The following is a 17475-nucleotide window of genomic DNA, read 5'->3' on the forward strand; positions in this document are numbered from 1 at the left end:
CTAACGACCTAGTCCGGCGATATCACGTGCTATTCAATCACGTGAATACACGACGTCATGCACCGAGGGCTGTTAACGGGCGGCTTAGAAGAAAAGGCAGGCAGGGTTTTGGGAGTCCTTCAATGGATCCCACTGGATGCAGCAGGCCTCTTACTTTGCCCTAAACTCTCTGTCTACAATGGGCGCTGCAAGGGCCACTCGTCTGTGGACGGTACCTCCTGCTGCCCTAGCTGCATACACTGCGGGGGAATGGTCTCAGCCCAGACAATCAAGAGCTCAATTCACTACTTCTCGAACACGACACAACAATGATTCGGAGTCTAGCAAGTTCAATGCCGACTCAGATGGAGTTAGTGAGGACGGCAAGGACGATGGATCCATCTGGAACAACATTGGCCACAAGCTCGATGGGGTTAAGCAAACTGTTGGCTCCGGTGAGTGGGTAGATGTGGGTAGTATCACAGGCTACATCATCCCAGACTGGACACGATTTCTACCAGCTACCGTTCAAAAGCTTAAGCGAGAGCTCTCCTTGTCACCCGGCTCATTGGCAGACGATATCTGGAAGGAGGCACAGGACCCCGATATCAACCCTGAGATTCTCCGCGACGCCGAGGTACGAGTAAGTGGGGATCTCTGCGATGAAGAGCAGGCGTTTAGACAGCAGCGACAACGGAAGGTTGTCAAAGCATTGTCATCCTACCTCAACATACCCGAGGAGGACATCCACCCCGAAGATGTACCGGTCATTGCGATGTGTGGCTCAGGAGGTGGCCTGCGCGCTCTAGTTGCAGGCACTGGATCGTACCTGGCAGCACAGGAAGCAGGGCTGTGGGACTGTATTACCTACACAGCTGGTGTCAGTGGCAGCTGCTGGCTGCAGACCCTCTATCACTCGTCCATTGCGCAGCGAGACTTCGATAAACTTGTCGACCATTTGAAAGACCGTCTTGGTGTTCATATTGCATTCCCGCCGGCAGCTCTCAACCTCCTCACTACTGCTCCGACAAACAAATACCTTCTCGGCGGTTTTGTGGAAAAGCTGAAAGGCGACCCTGGAGCGGACTTTGGGTTGGTCGATATTTACGGGCTGCTACTTGCAGCGAGACTCTTAGTCCCGCGAGGAGAACTGGGGGTCTCCGATGTGGATTTCAAGTTGTCGAACCAGCGAGCCAATTTGATACATGGGGCTCATCCGCTTCCCATCTACACGGCGGTGCGACATGAGATTCCTGTCGAGGCTCTCGAACACTCAAATGACCAGACCAAGAAGCACCAAACGCCTGAACAGCTAATGAAAGAGTCACGGAATGAAGCATGGTTCCAGTGGTTCGAGTTCACTCCATACGAATTCTTTTGTGAAGAACTCAATGCCGGTATTCCCACCTGGGCTCTGGGACGTCACTTCAACGCAGGCCGCTCTGAGGTTTCCGCTGAAAACCTCCCCATCCCGGAATTGAGAATTCCCGGGCTCATGGGCGTTTGGGGTAGCGCTTTCTGTGCGACTTTGTCTCACTATTACAAGGAAATCCGGCCTCTGGTAAGAGGTCTCGCTGGATTTGGTGGAATTGATTCTCTCATCCAAGGAAAGAACCAAGATTTGATCAAGGTCCATCCCATCGACCCTGCGGGTATACCTAACTACGTCATGGGCATGAAAGATCAGCTGCCCGACTCTTGTCCAGAGTCGATCTTCCAAAACGAGCACTTGCGTCTTATGGATGCGGGAATGAGTAACAACCTGCCAATCTACCCACTCATTCGACCTGGGCGCGATGTTGACATAATTGTCGCATTTGATGCATCTGCAGACGTCAAACAGGAGAATTGGCTTTCTGTGGTCGATGGATACGCCAGACAACGTGGTATCAAGGGTTGGCCCGTCGGCGCCGGATGGCCAAAAAATTCGAGCCTCAAGGATACCGAGAATGCCCTGCGTGAGCCAGAGAACATCACCGAGGAACATTTAACAGAGAAACTCGCCGATGCCAAGGATCACTCTGGAAACCAGCCCGCTGGTCAAAAGGCGAAATCCGGCACAGATCTGGGTTATTGCAACGTTTGGGTCGGCACCACAAAAGAGCGAACCTCGAACGATGAGCCTCCGCCATCCAAACGTCTCTTTGATTCTTCCCACAACGAAGACCACTCTGAATCCGAGTTCCACCTGATGCGCCCAGATGCCGGTATCGCAGTTATCTACTTCCCTCTGATTCCCAATCCTTCCGCATCAGACATCCCTCCCAAACCTAAAATACGTCCGCGTGCAGCTGTTCAGTCCATGCGACAGGATAGCTCTCAAACCAAAGACCCGGAACTGCCCCTCGCCCCACAGCCCAACTCGATCGACCCCGAAATTGATGATTTCCTGTCTACTTGGAACTTCATCTACACGCCTGAACAGATTGATTCAGTCGTTGGTCTTGCAAAGACAAACTTCTCTGAGGGTGAAGAGCAGACTCGCCGTGTTGTCCGTGCTGTCTATGAGCGCAAGAAATCCGATCGACTGCAGAAGGAGGCCGCAGAGCATCGGAAGAAGATGGAAGGCTTTGTACCTCTATGATTCTGTTCTCCTTTACCCAGTCAACTACCACTTTGATTGAAGCTGCATTCAATACCACGCCATCGTGAATATAGACCGCACTTTTTTTCTCACCTTTTTATCCTCGCATACCCCTGTCCTTTCCTTTTCCTTTCCCTTTCTTTTCTTATTGGTTTGAGTTGGATAAATCTGTCATATCTAGATTCTACAGCCATTACGTTCTTACCGAGCTATGATCTTCGTTTATGTATAGTACAGAGTAAACGATCTGTGACAACAATCAAGCTTCCAATATAATCAATTCAATGGTATATTCATAAATGCACTATGTATTATGTACTTGAACAAGCGCTGGCTAATGCTATTTCCCCCCATTCTTCGCATAATTCGTCTTCACCCCCTCAAGCTCTTCACTATGCACCTCCTTGACTTTGACCTTCCGGCCCTCATCATCGGTAGTAGTTGTGGTCTCATCATCACTCCCAGAAAGACTAACATCCCGACTATCACCCGTCTGCTTCCGCAGCCCCAGTTCCTTCTCCAGCGCATGTCCCAGCTCCTTAGTCTTGTCCGAGATACTCACAGGAGTACTTTTCTGCGACGAACTCTCAGAAGGACGCCAGTTCTCTTTCTTATCTTCCTGTGGCAGTCCACGCCAGTCAGGCGGCTCGCTTTCATGGATGGGTTCACCGGGTTTGGGCTCGCTGATCGGCCTCCCCGCTGCCAGCACGCTGTCCTCGCTCTTCTTTCCTTTCCCCTTGCGTTTGCTAGCTGCACTAGCTTCCACGGTCTCTGCCGCAGGATATCGCCATACAACCTTCAGCTTGTCTAACGCCCGGATCCCCTTCCTCGCGCTTCCCTTGATCCCATCCATCGCGTCCCATTCCGTTTCGAAGACGCCCGAGTCGTGCTCGGCTCCGCCTTCGAAGTAAGGATTGAACCAGACGTGCGCGATCGAAGTTACCACCGCGAAGCCTGTGTAGGATGCCTTGCTGCGGCGCTCAAAGTCGATGTTCACATCCGAGCTGGGGACAATGATTGGCTTGTTAGGTCTGAAGATTATTGCTGAGATACTGTTGCCCGCCGAGGACGATGAGCCAGAGACGTCGGATCCCGATACGTTCGGGGACCAGGTCGCAGACGAAGGGAGTGGGTTCTCGAGCTTGGGGTTGGAGGTGGGATTCGGCGTGGTGACATTGTTCCCCTTGCCAGCGTCTTGTTCCTCAGGCGTCGAGCCCCCGTCTTCAACGATGGTACGCTCATTCCGATGGAACAGATGGACACATTTAATTTTCTTCCCCTCGTCCACATACCCCTCCACCGCAACCTTGACCCCATCCCTCAATCCCCAGATATGAACCTCTAGGATCTCCACCGGCCGCTCGACATATTGCTTCCCCATCTCATTCGCCCACTTATCGATGTACCCGACATACCGCAGCTGGCTTGGGATGCTAACGCCATTTCCGAAACCGACCCGCATGCGTCGATCCGTAAACCGCTGCAGCGCGTCTTCCTTCTTCCACCCCTCCTGGCTAATCAAGTATGCGCACGCGATCGTCCCGCTGCGTCCTTTGCCTGCTTTGCAGTGCACGACGGCGACCCGTTCGTTTTTGTCCGTATCTGTCTTTGGTGATTCTTTTCCCTCGTCTAGTCGTTGTAGCCAGTTCCGCATGCTGCCCATTATGTTTGGAATATGCGCGAATGGCGGAGGGTGGTGGTCTGGCCAGGGGAAGTGGTGGATGCGTCCGTAGACTTCTGAGTCGGGGTATCCTGTACCTTCGGCACGAAATTCCCAGATGCACCAGTTTGCGCCATGTTTTGTATCGAGGAAGTTGACTAAGGCGTCTAGTGGGTTGCGGTAGGCGCGCTGCGGGTATGTTGCTGATGGACCGGAGGTTGCAATCACTGTAGATTATGTTAATAAGGGGCGGAGTCTTGATGTGGAATTGATGAGTGTGCTACCATTGTCTGTGACATAGCAGAGATCTAGTCCTGCTTCTGGATGTTGTTGTCTTGGACCGGCGACTATCTGGCGGAGAATTGATGACTGGTGATTTCCAAGGTTAGCAGTTGGAAGATTATTAAGTAGGAGCTGGTGTACCATTTGCAGAATGTATGTTTATAAGTTGTTCCACCAGAATTATGTGGAAAAGATAATATACTCAAGACAAGACAAGCAAAGCAAAGCAATGCAAGCACGGACTATTTTCGAGGCGCAGCGGATGATGTCACAGGATCGATAAAGCCCTGCTCTCCATAGACTATCTACTACATTCTATTATCTAACTAGTTAGTTATATACTATAACTATACTTCATGTATATTATAGCAAGTTCAATTTATTTGTACATCGTGCAGTGCCAAATTAAGTACACGAAATATTTCCATCAGAAAATCCCAGAAAATTTCCAATCGAACCACAGGTCGCATGCTCGTCAAAACAGACCCATTAAGACCACCTATTACATTAAAAATAAAAACAGCTAAATCCCCCAATTTAAAAGAGTAACAGGCCAAGACAGGTAGCAATTTAAGCAATACCGTACTCTTGAGTAGGCTTCATAACAAACTGAATCGGGTTGTGGTCAGGAACGGTAACATTCTTCGCGCCGTGCTGGAACCAAGTGGCCAGGCTACTGTCACTGAGCCGGGATTTCCAGGTGTGGGTGACATCGATATTCCAGTCCGGGTTTGCATCAGGGGAAATAATGGTCGTGATGTTCTTGTCGTCGCAGGCGGCCTTCTTGCCTGTGATGCCGCTGCAGTGGGTGCGGAACTTGGGGGTCATTGCGTTCTCGCGGCCGACGATGTCGTATTTGTACACACAGCCGCCTTGAGAACAGCCCACAGTGAAGTTGGAGACGCTCCAGATGATGTCGTCGGTGATTGTTTGGGTTTGTAGGGCGGCTGGGCGTGCGGTGGCTAGGCCAGCTAGGACAATTGGGAGGATGGTGGTGAGTTGCATTTTGAATTATAAAATTAGGGTTCTCTTGGGTAGAAAAAAAAGAGGATGTTTTAATGAGTGGTTGAATAGATAGAATAATAAGGAGGGGGGAGGGAATTATATAGTTGAAGAGGCGGCAGGCGTTTTACCCTTCCTTGACGGCTGCCCTTGGCACCCGGAAACACGCGCCGATCACTTTCAGGGGAATGTTGTGAATGACCTTTCAAGATTCAAACCTATAAAAAATACTTGCTTGATTGCTCGGTAGCCTTCGAATCATCAAATCACTCGCTGTTTGACATCTATAAATGCCTCACTGCCCAACAGTTACCCCATGATCGTCATCGAGATCTTTCAGTCCAACTATTTATAGTACAGGGATCCACCAACAGGGAACAAGGTCTATGGTTCATGGTCCCAGAGGTTCGTTGTGTTGTAAGAATGATGTGAGAACAGAACACGGAAATAAATTGCTATGATGCTGGGGCAAAATGTGGGTAATACAAGTGCGAAGAGACTTATAGTACAGGATATATACATACTGACCGAGGCCAAAGACTTGTGTGACATGCCCAGAAAGGGAATTGGTACTTTGTTCCTGGGGGTTTGTGTTGGCTTGCATATCCCAGGCAACATGCCGCCAAGGAAATGAATATTCCGATCGAGATTGAAACCATACTCTCAAAAGCATATCGAAAGGATTCCACCAGTTTCACAGTCTCACAGTTTCACTTCGACTTGGCGGAGCCATTGTCAGCCCCACCGGCTTCCCACTCATCCCAACCCTCCTCTCTCATGTTTTGCTCAATGGCAAGGCGACGCCGTTTCTTCTTTCGACGCTCTTTGTTGTAATCACGTCGCTGCTCATCTGACATGTTGAGCCGACGAACCGCCGGCGGTATAGGGTGGCGACCACCTCTCTCGTTAGCTTCCTTTTCCTTCTGTTTCTGCTGTAGCTCCTCATCTAGCTTCCTCACGTCGTCTCGAATGAAGGGGTGATACTGCAGTCGCATCGCAAACTCGTCCACAGACCCGGCACAGATCTCACGAATCTCCGCTTGTGTTTCAGGGCTGAGTCTGGCGTCCCGTTTCATCAGGTCTTGGAAGTACATGAAACCGGACCGGAAATTCCCCGCATCTAGACACATCAGGATGATAGACTCGAAAGTAACACTGTTTGGTACCACCCCAAGTGACGCCATCTCTTTCACCAGAAACATGCCCGATTCACGGTTGCGGGCCGTTCGGCACATCCGAATCAGCGCGTTGTACACTCGGACATCGGCGCCTTCGGGGCATAACGTATAGAGCTCTTTGTAGAACCCAACGCCGTCATCCACCACGGATGGATCGTCATGGGCATCGTGTTCACAGAGGTCCGCGATGACACCGACAGAGTCGATGGGAATGGTTCGTTTCGCATTCTTCAACCGCTTGAGAATCTGCCACGCCTCTCGGCGATCAACTTTACTCTGTATCATGTGCGCAAGAACACGCTCTGTCGAGCTATCCGCCAGAGGAACCTGAGCTTCGTGCATGGTGCACAGCGCTTCAAATGCAGCAGGCAGATCACCGGCCGCCACGTGCGTCTCAACAAGCCCTTCATACTGTGTACGCTCGAGCGGGATCCCGCTCTCACGGAGGTAACGGAGCACAGAGCTCGCCATCTCTGTATCACCAGCCTTTGCAGCCATTCTCAATACGTCGTCGCAGACTTCAACGAGCGGATGCATATAGCCCAGTTCAACCATCCGTCGCCACACAAAGTGTGCCATGGGGTAATGGCCCTGTTTCCCTGCTTCGGCCAACACGTGCATCCAAAGTCGATGGGTCATGTCGTGGCCCTGGTCGACGCGCGCACGCATCACGTTGTACACCTCATCCAACTCTCCATGGTCGCAGAGCGTGTAGACAATTATACTGTGCAGCCAGTTTTCCACAAATATATCCTTGCGCTCCATCAATGCAACATGCTCGAGCGCAAGCTCGATTTGGTTCTCGCGGAGAAGACCGGCTGCTACGAAATGCCACCCGGCTGGGCTCAGCGTGAGCCACCGGTCTCGGAGCTTGTTGAGGATTTCCTGTCGTAGGAGGTAGTCCGGATGTACAGCGAGGACCTATATTAAAAATTGGATGGTTAGCTTCGCTTTGCATATATAGCTTGGTTCAACTGGATAACTTACTTGCAATGCACCGTGGAGCGTACCAGAGTCCGCGGTGATGCCGTTATTCTCCATTTCCTCCAGTAGACCGCGCACAAGCTGCGGCGAGCCCCTCTCATTATCGGTATTTGCAAGGATCAGCGCCTTGTAGTGGCGAGCATTCGGCTGGACATGACGGTCCCGAATGAGCAGTCGCAGGATCTGCGTTATGTGTCGAATGTTCGGCTTGTTGTCCATTGCATATTGCAATCGGGATTCTAGTCCTTCATTCGTTTTTCCTAGGAGGTCGTCTTGCACCTTATGCGTTCGTGTGTATAGCGGGCCTTTTCGTCGTGTGGGTGGACTGGCGTATGTTGGATCTGCAGACAGGCGAACGTCACGGTATTCATTCTCACGTGGTTCTCGTGGTTCACCCCGATCATTATGATGTGCTGCATTATATGGGAACTTGAAACTATCGCCGCCTGAGGTGTTGTAGCATCGGCGCGAACCCGAGCTTGGGCTAGAAATCGGAGGTAGTGGATATAGTCTGGGGTTTTGTCCCTTGGATTTGGGGAAGGATGTTGATCGACTGAGGCTCAGAACTGTAAATGATGGACACAGAGAGTACCATAGCCCATCGAGGACCAATGCCCGCCGCGACATATCCGCTTGTGGCTAACTGACCGGAAGCTTAGCCTCCGCGGATTTGATTGGAGTTTGATATCACGTGACATCTCCGAATATTCGCTGCTTGAATTGCATGGGGTTTACAGAGAAATATGTAAGTCTGGTTTGGGTTTTTGGAGTATAATATTTAGAGGTAGTTGTAAATCGACCAAGTGACCCAGATGCCGTGAAAATACAGAGCCAGATACGCCACGGCCATGCTCGATCAAACCGTTCCACCGGACCTTCCGAGCGACCTAACCACCGTCTCCTCCGGGGGTATCTCGTTTGCCGTCTTCTTAAAATCATTGATGCAGAACAAGCTTATGTCTAATTGGGGCCGCCTCGTCCTCGACCACGTCCACCCCGGCCGCCACCACCACCCCGACCACGACCGCGGCCACGATCACCGTCTCGCCCGCCGCGACGGCCTTGTGGTTGGTTTTGTTGCTGCTCTTTGACAATTTCGACAATCTCTTCGGGAACTCGTAGGTATTTGATCTGGTGGGTTGTTAGCATATAGCCCAAAGAGCGGGGCTCTGAGTTGATTGCTCATCAGAGGGCTTACGTTGTTGCCACGGATGTAAACTTCGGGTAATCTGAAGAAGCGGTCGCCTTCGGGGCTCGTCTGCACTACCTCGCGCAAAATCAGGTTCATGAAGTTATCGCACGTAACCAAGTGGCCGTTCAGAGTTTCGCCGTTCTTGAGTTCCACCAACATGGGGTGGCCCTGTGCGGCCGTGAGGAGACCGAGAGGCAGCTAATCAGAAATTCAATTATTATAGGTTTCGGAAAGCGCGTTTGGGTAAAGCTGGAGCTTACCATTTTGGAATGCGCTCGACGAGGTGGGTTGAGGTGGGAGAGTCAGTTAGCGCACAGAGTTGAAAGAGCGCGGATTGCTGCGTAGATCCAAAGTCTGTGACCTATGGATTGAATAGCGGAATTAAATCCAAACGAAGTGACCTGTTGATTTATCTGGGGATGTTGAGTGTAGCAATCAATGGATCCAAGCTCCAAGAGATGCGACGAGGAAGCCCGGAAAAAGGGAAGTGCCGAGCCCCAATGTGGCTTGGGTGCGATATGTAAGGAACTCTCAAAAGGGTTTTTTTTTTAATATTCTTCATTTACATCTACTATTCAACATGTTAAATCTTCACGGTTCTACTAGTATAACAGCTTTGGGTGACATAAATTAGTGGGTATCGACTAGAATTGAGCTTTCGAGCTTTCTCAAGTACACATGTATTGGAGAAAGGTGTATAAGAATCTTGTCGAGTGCTTCGAAAATAACATGCTCGTGTGCATTACATAGTACATAAAAGAGCTGACCACCGCAGGGCTTTTAAACCTTTGGTCGCTTAGCTAGCTCAGTCCCGTCCTCCTCCTCGTCATCATCGTCCTCCATGACCGTGAGCTTGCGTTTGACACGCCGGTCTCGGTTACCGGTAGGAGCCTTAGTGGCCTGGTCGTTTGCTTCTGCCGCTTCATCCGATTCGTCTTCTGGCAAGCGGCCCTCGAGCGCATCCAATGTGATCTCGTAGCCTTCCTCCACATTTTGGACCGTGGCATCAAGTTTCTCCACTCGGTCTAGAAGCTCCAGTTCGTTCAAAAGTTCTTTGTGTTTTTTATAGAGACGTTGCTTGGTTAGCATACGCCACCAGTAGTAGCGTCGGTCATCCTCATTTTCGGCCTTGAACTTCTTGATCAACAGTCGAGCGAGGTTTGTGCCGCCGGCCAGGCGGTGGCTTTGGGGAATCTGGCCGAGAAGGTACATCTCCAGAATATGTGCGAACTGCGTAGATTCGATCTTGAACGATTTGCGGATGTCGTGAAGAAGTTTTGTGGGAATGAGGGCGGAAGTGGGCACATTGCGAGGACGTTTCTTTTGAGAATACGCTCCGAGGGGGTCGGGGTTGAGATTCACGTTGTGCTTCAGGAACTCCGGCCGCAGCAGACAATAATCGGCCGTGTCCCGCAGCGCGTCGAATTGTTCATTGGGGTCTTCGATGGTCAATTCTAAAATGGTTGGATCTGCGATGCATGCCGCGTGGATTGTGGTATATAGGTGTGTGCCGTGGCCGGCGCGGTGGTGTGAAGGGAGAATAAGGAACTGGGCAATGCGGATCCGTGCAGGAAGCTCGGAAATTTTGACTTCTTGTGGCGGGAACTCGTCGTTTTTGACTGTGGGAATTTGTGATTGATCCCGCTGGTAATACCAATAGCGGTATGTTGTGGCATACCCGACAATCGAATATGATGATGCTGTTGCTGTTGGAGGATTCACCTTTTCATATCTGTAGATTGGTTTAGTCTCACGTTACGGGCACAGCAAGAAAAAGAACATACACGAAATATACCCTCCAACGGTCGAGCGTCCACTCCGGGTCATCTGTCTCTAGGGGAGTTCCAGCTTCTATGAAGAGGGAGACGAGAACCTGCATGCGATCCAGAATTTTCCGCACTTCCGGGTCTGCAAGCGATCCAGCCCAGACCTCATATTTTCTGCCATCAACCTCGTAGGCGATGACAAAGTCGCCCGGAGGCTTGAAATCTTTCGCGTCTGGGTCGTTTTGAACAGCTTTCTCATAGTCTTGGAGATCGGCGAACGCCTCTGTGCAAAATCGTGGTTAGCTTATATCACATGTATTGTCGCAAAGCTTAAACTCACCTTGCTGGACAAAAGGTTTCAAAGTATCAAGGAGATCGACAGCAGCTGTGTCACCGACAGACTTGAACTTCTCATCGTAGGAAATGTGAACATGGGGGCGCAAATCATGAGCCGCAAACCGCAAACGAATAATCAAGCCTCTGTAACCGAAGATTTGCTCATCGTCGCCAAAGATAGGATAGGTGAATTGGGGGTGAAAGGTCGAAAGTGTTTTCGGCTTCTTCTCGCCCGGTTGAATGACGGTAACATGGACCGCATCGTTGGCGTCGCAAGACCCTAAAGCGAATATTAATCAGACTATAGCATGGATATATCGAGAGACTATGAACTTACATCCAGCTTCGCTCGCCATTTTGTTAGGATATGTGGAGTTTGAATGTCAAACCAGACAATGAAGTCTAAAGAGAGACGCGAATACGCGCCCCGGTCCAGGCGCGCATCAGTATTACCTAATCTGGATCTATGGCCCGTCACTACAGCCCATCAAAGATTTAATATCTCAATGAGAGAGTTCCTAAAGAAAAAACCTATATGGCTCCCACTTTTTCCCACGTATTTTGGACGACTCTGATTCAGGACCGTTTATATAAAATGATTAGGCTCTCCATATAGCCTAAAAATCCAAGACTGGGAGAGTTCAGTTTGGTCTCACTTCAATGTCACTTCGATCAAAAGGGGGCCTTGTAGAGTACCTGGCTCTATGGAATTATCGCACACGCCTTGGTCATGTACATTTATCCAAATGACTCTGGTCGTACTAGTAGTAATAGCCCGCAATCCACTCATCCTGTACGGGCAGAATAGGCGGGTAGGATATCCGCCCTAGTCGCGGTAGGGCTGATGTCTCTATGACTTCCTATGAATTATTAGCTAGACAGGCTTGTAGAAGTTTCTGTTAGGTGACTTAAAATTTATATTGACAGTATGATCCCTTCGTCGATGACGAATGTATTTCACATGTCCGTCTTATCTAGACAGTCACACCATTGAACATATGAAGTAAAACTTAATATACAATATGTAAAACCCAAAAACACACCCATTCAAACTACTCCGGGTAGGATCATATCAAACTCATACCCCCAAATTGATAGCCTCCTGGGCCTCGCTGCAAATAAACACCCGCAACATTCCACCGCACATCAATATCCACGAAACCCTCGCGCCGCTTCCTCACCACCTCAAGGCCATGCGGTACTTTGCTGCTGGTCCGCATATGGGCCCTACAGATGCGATAGGCAAAATACAGACCCCACGGGGACATATCCTCTGGATCCCGACCTAAGAAGCATTGTCGCTCGATCAGATTTGCATTAATACGCTCCGTAATCTGTTAAAGGATAATCTTCGCTCGTTGTAAACGATGGTTGTCGATTTTCTTGAACTACATCGGATGATAGCCAGGGTGTATAGAGGGCGACTAGGGCACTAAGTTCAATATTTAAGATAAAAGCCTATATAAGATAAGGGTGATGATTGTGGTACTAACCTATACACGAAAGTGATTTGATCATAGTCCGGGCAGTTAATATTCAATGCAGCGGCTAGCATTGACTGTAGGGTACGATCGAGCTGTATCCAAATATCATCTTCGCTAGTGAAGTCGGTTGAGAGGTGATAGAGAACTTGGCCTAATAGCCTTGCAGCTTGACACAACAGGGCAAATTTACTCATTTGTCCTGTCATTGGGGACGAGAGAGTCGAGAACCTATCGGGGTTGACAGTCTAATCAAAAGATCAGCAGCTTAAAGACAAAAGTCACGAATTTCTATACCCCCTAGTCCTATGCATTATCCAGACCTTAATTCGCGAGTCGTGATCGTGGCTTCATCTGCCCACCGAGCTAGCACCCTCCCAAATAGCGACAACTACAACTTCGAAAAGGGCGAATATGACCATAAAACGGCATATGAGAATTCTAAGCTAGCAGCGGTATATTCGGCCAACACCATCGAGCGGTTATATGGTGCCCAGGGACTACATGCTACTAGTCTCCACCCCGGCGCTATCAACACTAATATATCCCGCAATATGCCTCCAGAGTCCTTGGAGGGTCTCTTGACAAACCCCTACGTTCTGAAAATTTTGAAGTCTTCCCAGCAGGGCGCGGCTACGACAGTGTGGGCAGCTGTGGGCAAGGAGTGGGAGGCAAAGGGTGGCAAGTATCTTGAGGACTGCAAGGAAGCGGATCGTGGTCAGGACGATAGCCAAATCTTTGGCGCTGGATGGGTGAAACAGACGTATAATCCCGAGGAAGAGAATCGTCTCTGGAAGGATTCCCTTAAGATAGTCGGACTAGAAAGTGAAGCTTGATCATTTTTCAAGCGTTGATAGGTGGTATTATCACATCATTTAAGAGAGCTAATATGGCAGTGCGCTCTTTGCACAATATTCGACTTCTATTTATACCCATATATGCTATTCCACAGCTTCTGTTCTAGTTTCCACTTCCCGACTGATTTCTTCAGTTGAGGTATCATTTCCAAAGCTCGCCGGATCCCCACGGTACATCCTATTCGCTCAAGGGCTTCAACAACCCAATCGTGAACTTCATCGGGGGTACCTGCGGTGCCTCCAGCAATTCCTAATGGGAAAAGCAGCATGAAGGTACCATTCAACAGGGGTGTATGTGATGGGTCTTCGGCAACTCCTTGCGCGAAGATAGCTTCCTGGCTTGCAGATCCGGCGCATATCTCAATTGCCATGCAAGCAATCGTGTGCAATGCTCGCTGCCGTTGAATCTTATCATTTTCTGTGGGTCGTGCCATCTTCGAAATCTGGGATAAGATGGTCTCGTTGACCAGTAGTCGTGCCCAGCGGTAGTGGTTGAAAATTCTTGTAACCCACATGTCCTTGTAGACATGATACTGGCCACGGAAGGTGTATTCGCATGTATTGGATTCTTTCACAGTAAATGACCAGTCTAATGGAAGGTGGGTTTCCCACTCGCGGAGTTCATCTTCAAATAACAGTGCTGAGTCCACTACTGCTCTGGCGTCGGGCTTTTGGTGATGCACATATGCATCGAACTTCGTAAATCTTACCAGTATGTCAACGAGATCGACGCCCGGTAAGATATCTGGTGGAGCAGATGGTACGAGATCAGGAGACCAGTTCAGTATATCTGGGGAGACAACCCTCTTGGAGAAATATCTGACAATTGAAACAAAGTAGAATTGTAAGTGGGCTCGGTGGTTCAAGTTCTTGAGCGATAGCCGAAAGGTGGATTGTTTAAGTAAGGCAGCCGCACCATCCATATGCACTATCCAAGAGTCGAGTTGGCTTGGGGCACAGCTGACCATCTGCGCGGGTCAGCTATTGCAATTATTAAAAGCCTTAAACCTGAAGAGCGTACCTCGTATAGACTCAGCATTACGATCAAGTGAAACGTTCTGTCAGGATTGGCCTGAGCGGGGTTCTCCACTACTTCTCGTACGGCCTTGATGACCATGGCATGTTTCTCTCGAGACAATATTCGCAATTCTCTGTCATTATTGACATTGGACAAGGCAGCAAGGCCAACCGAGACAACAGCATCTCGACTCGACTGATCGAGAGCAACTGTTCCAAGATGCGGAGACGGCTGCAGATTACCTTCATGTAGAGAGCGACCTGTTCTGTTTGCTATCCGTGTCACAAAACGGTTAACAAAGAACCTCAACCCCTGATCCTCCAATGGGATGGATAGCGGGGCAATAATTCTCGGAGTCGGAATCAGTTGGCCCCTGCTCCTGCAGACTAGTGCATCTGACGGTGAACGATCGGCTCCCGAGCCGGGGGTGGATATATCGGATTCTAGAGCTGCACTATCCTCCAATTTTCGACGGGCCTCGGTCTTCGCTTTTGCTTCTGCACTTCGTCGAGCCGCCTTATCATTCTCGTTACGGAACATAAAAAATGGCACGTCCCGATAACCGCCACATGGCTTGCCCGCTCTCCTGCATTGGGAACACACGGGCTCAAGCCGATCACACTAGACCATGTCAGGCTATAATTAGTCTGGTGTTGGGCCACGCCACTTGCCTTTATTCGTCTTTCTCGACAACTGGAGCAAGCTTTACTGGGACGACCGTGAAAAGGCATCGTCTCTGAGTAGATGCGGGGTGTGTCATATTCGACTCTAAATAGGCAAAGACTTCGTGAGAATCGGAGATGAGTCGATAAGCTGGGGTTTTGAAGCTCCACTTGAGATGCTTGGCATCGACCTTTCCTAATGGGGTATCTGTTTCATCATTTTAGTCCAACACATGCATACACATCGGATTTCAATCATTTAGGATTTTAGGATTTTTTATGCTTTTTATGCACACTCGGCTAGTTGCGCGTGATTCTCGAAACAAGCTCTCCATCTCCAGACGGGACTTCGACCCTCGAAGTTGTGGGGAAAGCTGGTACAACAAATGCAACACTAACGGACTAAGTTGGCAAATATGTGGAAAACTAAATACATAAATAAATAAGGTGTCTACTGGCTAAACCAGGAAATGCACGTGGTTAGCGGATGAAAAAGCCCCTTTGGAGCATCGAAACGCAGACGTATTATACATGGCAAGCACCAAGTGCCTGACCCTCCACGTGATGGTGATGATGAGTATGATGATGATGATGGTGGTGATGAGCTTCCTGTGACATATCAAGTGGTGTAGGGGGTGAAGTTGTCGATATACTGGCTGAAGTTGTACTGCTCATAGAAGATGGAGGAATAATACTTGATGATGCAAATGTTTCGGTACCCGAAGCAGTGGATACGGCAGCAAAATTGGTGGCGGTTGATTGCGAAACAAGCGCACTTTGGCTAGATACGCTAGAAGTCGCGGTCGTTGCGCTAGGAGCCCAGCCCAATGTAGTAGACGCCCATGGTGTAGAACTCGCCGTAGGTAAAGTAGATTTGGAGGAGACTGCAGCTACCACATCAGACTCATCCATGTGATAGAGCAATGATCCCCAGCCCAAACCATCGTAATGGCCAGATCCTTCTCCCCAGGAACCCGCACCGCCCTCCGCGCCACCGTAATACTCAAGAGAGTTGTTGAGGTACAGGGTGGTCCAAGGTGCGTCTACTCGCTTCGTCATGACATAATGGCTGTAGAGAAGCTCCCAGGTAGGTCTAATGGCTCCACGAGAGGCACTACTGATCTCTGTGTGGCTCACTATGCCATTCGTGTAGTCGACGAAGGGAACGTCATTTCCAAGGTTGTATCGCGCGAAATACTCCGTCCTAGGGCGATACATGAGTAATTGATAATGCGAAAGATAATTGGATGGCACTTACCCACGGAGAATCCGGCTATCATTATAGGCAAACAAATCCTCTCCTTGGTTCCAGGCCTGCTGCCCAATCACGCCGAGAAGTTGTATGTCTAATGCTGAATGGCCCTGATCACGACCGGATTCTTGGCCTTGGCCGAGTAAAGCCCCTGTACCAGGCTCTTCAACGATGTTGACGATAGCATTGTTGATCGCGCCCGTTCCATCCCCGGACTTGAAGTAATCCACGGCGAAATCCCACACTGTTTGGTTTTCGGTTAGGACCCCCATAGCCATCGCCGAAGCGACATTGCACAATTCCCAGTTCGCGAAGAAATGAAGAACATTATGCTCGGACGGCTCTTCATGGTTCAGCCATCTGTAGTGCATCGGGATAAAGATAGTATTGGCCATTTCCACAACAGCAGGGAGAACATCGTCCACGAAGGGCTGGTAGTCGCGAAGGAGTTCGGCTGCGTTGGCGAGTTCGTATCCCTGCAGGCCAGCTGTGAGGTACTTGTCGTCGCCACCGTCGATTGCAGTGAGAGTGGTTGCCCATGAATGTAGAATATTGCTAGCGGCATCGGCGAAGCTTGTGTTTCGGGATATTTTCCAGCGTAGGCCTAGATTGAATGCTGCCGCAACGTCATGCCAGAGGAGCTCTGCGTTCGCGGCATGGCTATCCCAGGTACCCCGATAGACAACGCTGACTGGGGAAGGAATGTAGCTGGCGTCAGAGAATGAGAGACTGGTCAGGGTATTCCAAGAGGTAGTCCATGGATCCTGGTTGGCCTTGATCTTTTTCTGGGTGCGAGAGATATCGCTATCGGAGACGAGGAGGCCGGGGTGCACAAAACTTGCTACAAGGGGGAGAAATGGGATAACGAAAGAAAGAAAGGGGACCATTGCAAAGAGAAGGGCAACATTTATGAATACAAATATGGCAAAAGAAAGGAATAAACAAGAACAAAACTGAAGTCAACTAATATTAATGAAAGATTGTTATTTCTGCAGTTAGATCAAACTACGTGGAATACAAAGTAGATAAATTCGAGATCTATTTACTTTATTCTTAATCTAGTTAAAACAACTTGTGTTTCAGTTATGGCCTAGCTTGGATGACTGGATTTTCGGACGGCTTGTTTTGCTAAAAAAAAAAAAAAAAAATTAACCGCTGTATGTTGTGTGTTCCATCTGTATATGTTTGGGGGTATGAGCTCAGGTACCCGTTGATCAAATAGTTGACGTTGGAAGTGAATTT

At 49.5% G+C, this 17475-nt stretch overlaps 8 protein-coding genes across 8 annotated transcripts; 2 read left to right on the forward strand and 6 right to left on the reverse strand.

Moving 5' to 3' along the window:
- Nucleotides 1-178: 178 nt before the first annotated feature.
- Nucleotides 179-2563, forward strand: N7537_008787 (putative phospholipase A2 (PlaA); the record flags this gene model as incomplete). The annotated part of the gene is made up of 1 exon (XM_056899841.1): nt 179-2563. One exon carries the CDS (start codon nt 179-181, stop codon nt 2561-2563), a length of 2385 nt encoding a protein of 794 aa, XP_056751917.1.
- A 340-nt stretch (nt 2564-2903) lies between these two features.
- On the reverse strand, nt 2904-4649 carry N7537_008788 (putative phosphatidylinositol-3,4,5-trisphosphate 3-phosphatase; the record flags this gene model as incomplete). The annotated part of the gene is made up of 2 exons (XM_056899842.1): nt 2904-4450; nt 4508-4649. 2 exons carry the CDS (start codon nt 4647-4649, stop codon nt 2904-2906), a joined length of 1689 nt encoding a protein of 562 aa, XP_056751918.1.
- A 426-nt stretch (nt 4650-5075) lies between these two features.
- N7537_008789 (uncharacterized protein) lies at nt 5076-5510 on the reverse strand (the record flags this gene model as incomplete). The annotated part of the gene is made up of 1 exon (XM_056899843.1): nt 5076-5510. The coding sequence occupies one exon, from the start codon at nt 5508-5510 to the stop codon at nt 5076-5078; it is 435 nt and encodes a 144-aa protein (XP_056751919.1).
- Nucleotides 5511-6217: 707 nt separating this feature from the next.
- On the reverse strand, nt 6218-8296 carry N7537_008790 (pentatricopeptide repeat protein; the record flags this gene model as incomplete). Its single annotated transcript, XM_056899844.1, has 2 exons — nt 6218-7606; nt 7673-8296. 2 exons carry the CDS (start codon nt 8294-8296, stop codon nt 6218-6220), a joined length of 2013 nt encoding a protein of 670 aa, XP_056751920.1.
- A 333-nt stretch (nt 8297-8629) lies between these two features.
- Nucleotides 8630-9124, reverse strand: N7537_008791 (U6 snRNA-associated Sm-like protein LSm4; the record flags this gene model as incomplete). The annotated part of the gene is made up of 3 exons (XM_056899845.1): nt 8630-8800; nt 8868-9059; nt 9122-9124. The coding sequence occupies 3 exons, from the start codon at nt 9122-9124 to the stop codon at nt 8630-8632; spliced, it is 366 nt and encodes a 121-aa protein (XP_056751921.1).
- Nucleotides 9125-9641: 517 nt separating this feature from the next.
- hat1 (histone acetyltransferase catalytic subunit HAT1) lies at nt 9642-11319 on the reverse strand (the record flags this gene model as incomplete). The annotated part of the gene is made up of 4 exons (XM_056899846.1): nt 9642-10593; nt 10646-10910; nt 10968-11243; nt 11301-11319. The coding sequence occupies 4 exons, from the start codon at nt 11317-11319 to the stop codon at nt 9642-9644; spliced, it is 1512 nt and encodes a 503-aa protein (XP_056751922.1).
- Nucleotides 11320-12752: 1433 nt separating this feature from the next.
- On the forward strand, nt 12753-13280 carry N7537_008793 (WW domain-containing oxidoreductase; the record flags this gene model as incomplete). The annotated part of the gene is made up of 1 exon (XM_056899847.1): nt 12753-13280. The coding sequence occupies one exon, from the start codon at nt 12753-12755 to the stop codon at nt 13278-13280; it is 528 nt and encodes a 175-aa protein (XP_056751923.1).
- An 86-nt stretch (nt 13281-13366) lies between these two features.
- On the reverse strand, nt 13367-17120 carry N7537_008794 (Chondroitin AC/alginate lyase; the record flags this gene model as incomplete). The annotated part of the gene is made up of 5 exons (XM_056899848.1): nt 13367-14269; nt 14323-14940; nt 15029-15189; nt 15701-16185; nt 16240-17120. The coding sequence occupies 5 exons, from the start codon at nt 17118-17120 to the stop codon at nt 13367-13369; spliced, it is 3048 nt and encodes a 1015-aa protein (XP_056751924.1).
- Nucleotides 17121-17475: the final 355 nt, after the last annotated feature.

Source organism: Penicillium hordei (genome assembly GCF_028827395.1).
Source record: "Penicillium hordei strain IBT 12815 chromosome Unknown utg000004l_segment0_segment0, whole genome shotgun sequence".
NCBI classification, from domain to species: domain Eukaryota; kingdom Fungi; phylum Ascomycota; class Eurotiomycetes; order Eurotiales; family Aspergillaceae; genus Penicillium; species Penicillium hordei.